The sequence below is a fragment of the Podarcis pityusensis genome, assembly GCF_964106645.2.
Source record: "Podarcis pityusensis genome assembly, chromosome: 5".
Classification (NCBI taxonomy): domain Eukaryota; kingdom Metazoa; phylum Chordata; class Lepidosauria; order Squamata; family Lacertidae; genus Podarcis; species Podarcis pityusensis.
Window position 1 is genome coordinate 19,440,507 of NC_138032.1, and position 8,418 is coordinate 19,448,924.

The 8,418-nt window shown below is 40.9% G+C and overlaps 2 protein-coding genes across 3 annotated transcripts in view; one reads left to right on the top strand and one right to left on the bottom strand.

The window, feature by feature from the left end:
• B3GALNT1 (beta-1,3-N-acetylgalactosaminyltransferase 1 (Globoside blood group)) overlaps positions 1-3,938 on the bottom strand; it is a 62,519-nt gene extending 58,581 nt beyond the window's left edge. For both annotated transcript variants that reach the window (XR_013987043.1, XR_013987044.1), the window contains exon 1: positions 2,092-3,938. The gene's annotated coding sequence lies outside the window, so the exon portion shown is untranslated. The remainder of the gene's footprint in view (positions 1-2,091) is intronic.
• Positions 3,939-4,071: 133 nt separating this feature from the next.
• On the top strand, positions 4,072-4,854 carry ARL14 (ARF like GTPase 14; the record flags this gene model as incomplete). Its single annotated transcript, XM_081008349.1, has 1 exon — positions 4,072-4,854. The coding sequence occupies one exon, from the start codon at positions 4,072-4,074 to the stop codon at positions 4,642-4,644; it is 573 nt and encodes a 190-aa protein (XP_080864475.1). The 3' UTR covers positions 4,645-4,854.
• Between the last annotated feature and the right edge of the window lie 3,564 nt (positions 4,855-8,418).

Here is an 8,418-nt window from a genome sequence, read left to right on the forward strand (position 1 = left end):
CGATGGATGGAACACAGTGCTCTAGCCAGAACAGTCAGCTCTGAATTGGTTCTGCCCAGTGATTTCGCTCAGTGATTTCGCTCTGTGATTCAGCTCAGTGATTCAGCTCAGTTCAGAGGCTGGCCGCATCTGGCTGTGCTCTGATGTCCATCAATCCCACCTTCGTCGCCAGTGTTAAGTGGTGGGTTGACATAGCAGCCGGCACAGCGATTTCTTCAAGTAGCTCTTTATTATGGTAAGCTGGAATAGAACTAACTGCGAACAGCTCAGCCGGCCTGTATTTATAGGCAGCCGGCTGTCAACATTGTAACCACAACAGCCCAGAGTTCCCGCCTAAAATAACTGCCGCGGACCTGAGTGAAAACTATCTACAGACCTGAGTGAAAACTATATACAGTATCCCCCTGTTGGCCCAGGGTGAAACTACACTACATAACAAGGGTAACTGTGCCCCTGAAGGACCAGGTGCGCAGCCTGGGAGTCATTTTGGACTACAACTGTCCACGGAGGCACAGGTTAAATCTGTGTCCAGGGCAGCTGTTTACCAGCTCCATCTGGTACGTAGGCTGAGACCCTATCTGCCTGCGGACTGCCTCGCCAGAGTGGTGCATGCTCTGGTTATCTCCCACTTGGACTACTGCAATGCGCTCTACGTGGGGCTACCTTTGAAGGTGACCCGGAAACTACAACTAATTCAGAATGCGGCAGCTAGACTGGTGACTGGGAGCAGCCGCCGAGACCATATAACACCGGTCTTGAAAGACCTACATTGACTCCCAGTACGTTTCCGAGCACAATTCAAAGTGTTGGTGCTGACCTTTAAACGGCCTCGGTCCAGTATATCTGAAGGAGCGTCTCCACCCCCATCGTTCTACCCGGACACTGAGGTCCAGCACCGAGGGCCTTCTGGTGGTTCCCTCACTGCAAGAAGCCAAGTTACAGGGAACCAGGCAGAGGGCCTTCTCGGTAGTGGCGCCCTCCCTGTAGAATGCCCTCCCACCAGATGTCAAAGAGAACAACAACTACCAGACTTTTAGAAGACATCTGAAGACAGCCCTGTTTAGGGAAGTTTTTAATGTTTGATGTATTACAGTATTTTAATATTTTTTTGGAAGCCGCCCAGAGTGGCTGGGGAAACCCAGCCAGATGGGCGGGGTATAAATAATAAATTATTATTATTATTATATCTGACTTCAGATGTGCCCAGGCAAATAGATCTCAAAGACTCTTCTAGTTTGGCTGGCTTCCCACTCCACTGAGCTCTGCACTTTGTTGCTCAGCAACGAGACTGTGGAGACAGTCTGGCCTGTTAAGGGCACATAGAAATATTTGAAGAACAAGAAAAGTAGTCACAGTGGATCCCTACTTTCCACCCCCCACCATGAGCCAGGCTTCCTCCTGAGTTTGGAATACAAGTGACAGAAGTACTAATGAGTGAACTGAATGCAGAACCAATCAGTTGTTTCCTCCCTCTCTCCATTCTTCAGGTGTTCTAAGTATGTGCATATGTATGTATTTATTTAATATCCTCACCCCCGGGAGCTCAGGGTGCTCTCTCCTCATTTAATCCCCACAACAACCCTTTGAGGTAGGTAAGGCTGAAAGGCAGTGACTGACCCAAAGTCACCCAGTGAGCTTCATGGCCCAATGGGGATTCGAACCCTGGTCTTCCAGGTCCTAGCCCAGCCCTCTAACCACTGTCCTGTATCCCCTGTATTTTTAGAGGCTAAGTGTACAATTATTATAATACTCCAACTTACTGATAATAAACTATAACAAATTCTAAAATAGTGGGGAAATGCATCTGGGGAGCTGGCTTAATGACGATACTGGTTCTAGCCCGTCAGAGCTGTGCACAACCAACTACAAATTCGCAGGAATGGTTACCTTGAGCTCAAGCTGGGAAACAATAAGTAACTTTAAGCAAAACCTGGTGGCGATGCTTCTACAGATTTTGCACCTGCAGGCTGAAGTCTGCCAGTTTTAGCTTTTAGTCCTTACATCTCTAAAAACAGATGTTGTAGGAATAGTTTTAAAACTGGGTAATTCTAAGCCGGTCTGCAAAAGTCAGGAAGCTCTTGGTTTGCTTACCCCTTGATAGAGGTGACAGATCCTCAGCAAAGCCCTCCAGCTCTTCCAAGTGAACTATCTTGTTTTGGTTATTTGCTGCTGTCTTGCTTCACCCTGCTTTCCGATAGCTTCCTGACCTATGACCACGTGGGTATCAGTCCTCATCTCTCGCAAATCTCTTGGAGAACAAGGGGCAAAGGGCAGTGATAGGTTATTCTGTTTAACTGTTTAAACATGCCTGATAACTGCAGCTGTTTAAGGTGTGGGGGGTCCGGCTTTTTCAAATCGAGGGCCACATTCTCTTCTGGGGGCCACATGTTAGTGCTGAGGAAGATCAGTAATCTGGCTGCTGTGTTTCAGACCAGTTGCAGCTTCTGAGTCATTTTCAGGGGAGCCCCATGGGACGACTCAATGGTGCCATTGGGCCCTTACTTCACTGAAATATAGTGCACCCACCTCCTCTACAAATTCCCACAAACTACCTCATATTATCTTTTGGGGGACTTACGTGAGGGAAAACTTAATAATTTGGAGTCTCAGGGAGGATTTGTTCAAAAAAACCCAATAAAGAATTTATTTAACAAAGGAAGTTTATGACACAAGTGGGTGAAACAGGATACTTCAGATTATGATGTTATTTCACTTCAATGCTTTCTCAGATGTTGCACAGCTGTTGCCGCTTAATACTTTGTTTCTTAAACAATACTTTGGTTCTTAAACACGGTGGTATTTTCTGTCAGTTACACACCCCTTAGACAACCCTACTCCTGAGGTACTCCAAGTAACAGACCCAAGGATCACCACACCCCTCTTAACTGGTTTGGGAGTCTTCTCTTTTTGTAGCAGAATCTCTCCCCTACTGACTGGAATGAGACCTAAGTAGACTGTATCTTTCCAGCTTCTACTTCTCCTGGCTCAGCCTCAGCCTCCCAGTTAATTCCCGGCCTAATTACTCTTACAGGACACCACACACTGTCCTTCACACTAAACTCAGAGACACCTTTCTCTAGCTTGTGATATTTTCCTCATAGTGGATGTTTCTACCCAGAACCAACTCTCTCTCTCCCCTCTGTCTCTCCAAATCTAACTGTCTCTCCAAATCCCCTCCTTTTCAAACCCTACCCTCCTCTGGAACCTTGGCCAATTCTCGGTAGTGGCGCCTGCCCTGTGGAACGCCCTCCCAGCAGATGTCGAGGCAATAAAGAATTATTTTAGTTTTAAAAGACAACTGAAGGCGTCCCTGTTTAGGGAAGCTTTTAATGTCTGACACTATGTTCTTTTTTAATTCGGTTGGAAGCCGCCCAGAGTGGCTGGGGAAACCCAGCCAGATGGGTGGGGTATAAATAATAAATTATTATAATGTTATTATTACATTAACCATTTGCTGGCAGGGAAAAAGAAAACACTTGGGGACTCAACCTGCCCAGCAAAACCAAACTTTTCCATCACACCCCACGTGTAGAGCACATTGCAATAATCCAATCTGGAGGTTACCAGTGAATGGAATACAGCAGCCAAGTTACCTCTGTCCCAAAGAGAGAACCTTTGGCCTCCGGGCCTGAGGTTCACCATCCCTGGTTTGAGTGGCATGAGCAAAGTCTAAGAAAGTTACAGGGTTAGTGGCTGATTAAGAGCATGCATTACAAAACTACACCCACCTACACAGTAAGAGAGACGAATACCCCAGAACACAAGAATATGGTCATTATGTGGACCTGGTCAACCTTTGGCTTATGTGACTGTTCAATTAAACTCCACCCTCCAGCTAGGCAGCTAAGGTTATATTTTAATCACATTCTGTTTGCACAGTGCAACAGCGATAAAGTCAGAACAAATGCATAAATGCTCTTATTCTTTTCACATAGCGCAAGCCTGGTCTTCTGTTTCTTCTTCCTTTGCTCACTGGAGAAACAAAGAAAGGCAGACGCGGCAAAAATGATCATCGTCAACTGAACGAAACAACTTTTGAGAAAGAAGAAGCAACAAGGTACTGTAGAGAGAATGGGCCTTGCAAACTCTAAGCAGTTTAAACAAGCCCAGATTCTAATGCTTGGGCTTGATTCAGCAGGGAAATCCACCCTCTTGTATAAGCTGAAATTTAATGATGTCTTCCAAACTTTGCCAACCATCGGTTTCAACGTGGAGATGCTTGAAACAGGGAAAGACATTGCCTTAACCATCTGGGATGTTGGGGGCCAACACCAAATGAGGCCTGCTTGGAGCAACTACTTGGAGAACGTGGATAGCCTGGTCTATGTTGTGGACAGCACAGACAACCAGCGGTTGGAAGAGTCCAAGAAAGAATTGGAGCTTCTTTTGAGGAATGACAGGATTAAGAACGTGCCTGTGGTTGTGCTAGCAAACAAACAGGATCTTCCTGGAGCTCTAAGTGCTGAGGAAATAACCAGGAGGCTGAACGTGAAAAAGCACTGCCACGATCGAAACTGGTACGTACAACCCTGTTGTGCAATTACAGGTGAGGGCTTATCAGAAGGGTTTCGAAAAGTGACGTCCTTTGCAAAATCCTGCATGAAATCTAAACAAGAAGCTTTTGCTCTTTTCAAGCAAGATTAACATACTCTATTCTGATGCAAGGGAGAACAGCCATGCAAAGCTGACTGGGGCAGAAAGTCAGTCATTTAATGGAATATCTGGTGCTGCTTTTCGGACTTTTCTAAGACAGAACATATTTATCCCAAGCCAGTTTACTGTTTTCAGAGATACTATTTTGCTGCATTTTAATGAATAAATGCAATTCCCAACTTCATTGCTTATGAAACTGCATAAAACTGGACTGGAATGTTCTTGAAATTTTAAATATTTGGTAGCCATAAGAGTGGTATAACTGCCAAAGAAAACTATGCAACAGTTGACTGGAGAAAGTTTGAATGCAGTCCGAGTTCCTGTACCCGCATGTTATTAGCCTTGTTTCAAAGTGTATATAGTTAACCTATTCTGCTTCCCAGTCAAACTCTTCTCTTAAATAAATCCTTAATATATTCACTTTCATATATATGAAAGGGTTATATTGGGAAGGGATAGCCTTCAAGTGTGAAGGGTGGATGAAGAGTAGTGATGTGAGGTGAGAATATTCTCCAGAGAATATTCTCCACAAACTGTAAATTCTAATGTAAGAACCAGTTTTACAATCCACATTAAAAAAAACTAGTAAATAATAAGTCAAGCTGTGATATTGCCAGTGTAAGTAATGAATAATGATATTTTTTTTAATCTAGTTACATTACTGGGTATTGTGTCATTCACCATTGGCAGTTCTGAAATGTGAGCTACAGAAAACATTTTTTTAATATAGTTTTAAAAACACCATTCATTTAATTTGATGAACATTTGAATTCATATGTATTTCAGCTATATGTAATAGCCTTTTTTCTAATTTAGTGTGACCTTATTCTTAGCAATTCTATACCCTTGGCCATACAGTGTGATTTTTTTTTTTTAATACAGAAAGTAGCTTTAATGCTTTGTATACTTAAAGTACCTAGGCCTATAGAATTATGTGGAACAGCATGTGAGGTAGCCTTGATTTAAACAGTTGATGTTTCTATATTTTTATTCAGTGCCAGTAACTGTTTTTTGAAGTGCCATTAAATAGTACAAGGTGCCATTTTCCAGAGATTGACAGATGATCATTGTGGAACTGAAAGCTCTGTTACCAGTGGAGACGAAGATGGTGACTTATCCTCTTAAGATGTTTGAGGAGTCAATATAAATTTATAAACATTTGAGACTTGTTACTTAATGCCTATTTTTAAAATAAATTTCTTTCTTGTGACAATTTATCAGTTATAATTATAATTTAAATATGTTGTATGTTGCCTTACTTGTCTAAGTAGATAGTGATTTGCATTTCTGATGTTATGTAATTTGTCATTACTGATTGTGTTTTATTTTATGGAAATAGCATTTATTTTAAACTTTATATTGATTTTATTAGTGTTGCACTGAAAATACTGTACCATGTAGATATGCTTATTAAAGAACGTACTCATGTAGCAGACTTGAGGGTTTTTTTATATTCCTTTTACTTTAAAAGCTACATTTCATACATGCACAACATCATTAGAATTCAAAGTTGATGGTAAAGATACGATTAGTGGCAGGCTTAGTGATTAATGTGAGTCAATTTCAAGTTTGGTGCAAAAAAATATCAAAGAATGTGAATTCACTGCATTACCCCATTGTATCTGTACAGTTTTTGGTTGCCATCTGAACAAGTTTACCCATGAATAAACATGTATATTAACTAATTATATAATTTTCAATGCATTAAAATTATATAATTTTCAATGCATTAAAATTAATATTCTCCTATTTTAAATGAAAATTCTCTAATATTCTCATTATTCTTGAGAATTTAACATCACTAATGAAGAGTACAGTGGTACCTCGGGTTAAAAATGCTTCAGGTTACAGATGCTTCAGGTTACAGACTCCGCTAACCCAGAAATAGTACCTCGGGTTGAGAACTTTACCTCAGGATGAGAACAGAAATCACACGATGGCGGCGGGAGGCCTCATTAGCTAACCTCAGGTTAAGAACAGTTTCAGGTTAAGAATGGACCTCCAGAACAAATTAAGTTCTTAACCCGAGGTACCACTGTATACATTATTTGCCTACTAGACCTATCACTCCCAGTCACAGTGAACTGGGAGTGAAGGACAATAGATTTGGGTCTCTAGCAGTCTCCTCCTTGCCCATCCCACCTCATATATGAATCTAGATAATGTTCAAAAGGGCTTCCAAAAACGTTGCCTCATTGACAGTTGTAAGAATGCCCCATTCACCTGCTATTAGAGATGGAGAGAAATATTGAAGTATATTAATTACTCATGCTCCTTGATATGTATCGCTGGAAAACAGCCTGCTCTGTCTTAAAATTATATTTATCTTTATGAAACATATGTATGGCTTCAATGCATCTTATTAACAATCTGTATTTCAAGTTTCCCCACTGATGTCAACAGTTCTAGGCTGTGCCTTTAAGGTTGAAATCTTAACTCGCTGCTTCATATTTTCCCCTCTAAGATTATGGAATATAGCCACGTTTTAAGGCATTATGGATGAATATAACAAAAGCAAGGATGCTGGGTGGGTGAAGGTAAATCACAAGATTTTTTTAAAAATATAAATGTTAGAGGCAGATTGAGAAAGCAATACGCATTGCCTAGAACTATAGAATTTCCCCCATTTACTTAATTTTAAATTGGATTCTAGATTACCTACATATTTATAGACATATTCTGTGCATGTAAGCCTATTGATTTCATCCTTTGTTGATTGCCATCCTTTGAGACAACATGCACATAATAAACATTTTTTTAAAAAAAAACACACTGAGGCCTAAATCCCCAAATGAACAAAGCAATTAAGCAAGACTTAACTTTAGTCATTTTCTGATTTGGAGCACAATTAAGAGTAACTGAAGCCTTCCTGAAGCTATAAAATAAACGGCTTCTGATGAAAACAATTTAATTGGTTTTATTGCTTGCTCTTTGAAAACATGCAAACATGCATGGGCTTTTTATCACAAGCTCATAAAAACTGAATTACAATTATTGTTGTGAATTTGGCTGTGAGTTGGTCTTTCACTATGAGTTTACCTTTTGTGGCATCTGATTGGAAACAAAGATTTGACAAGGGAAGTGGGCCAAAGGGGCTGAATTATATTTCTATAATGGTTTGGGTTTAGACTAAATTATTTGAGGGGGGTCCCCTTAAACTCTGTGATTTTATACTTGTGCGACAATATTCTACAGAAAAAGGGGGCAGCTAACATGGTCAAACCAGTTTGTTAGGTAAATAAACAGGCCTGAAACAGTGACATCTAGCAGCTTGCTCCACTTTCAGTTTTGATGCATGCAACATAAGCGGCTCTTTAAATTTTATAATTAAGTGTTTTAAAGTGTTTTAAATTTGTTGTTAGCCGCCCTGAGCCCGGTTTTTTATTATTATTATTATTTATTAAAGAGGAGCTCACTTTTCTCTGCAGGCACTTCCAGACTGCCGCAAGTTTGTGGGTGGGATTCAAGAGTGCACAATTAATGCAATTTCAGCACTGTTGTGCAACAAACCCATTTCCCTGCCCTCTAGCCCCAAATTAGAATTGTGTTAAGAAACAAATCTAAAATGATGCCAACATCTTATAATCTCCCCACAAACTTTGTGCAAACAAATGAGGGTGAATAAACAGGTCATTTCACGGATTATCAGTTCCCTTGGCTGGGATAAATCCTGCTTGTTTGCAACAGAACACTTCCAAACTGGCGAATCTGCTGCATCCATATTTAGAAGAAAGGATCCATTCCAAGTAGCAGACTTTTGAAGAC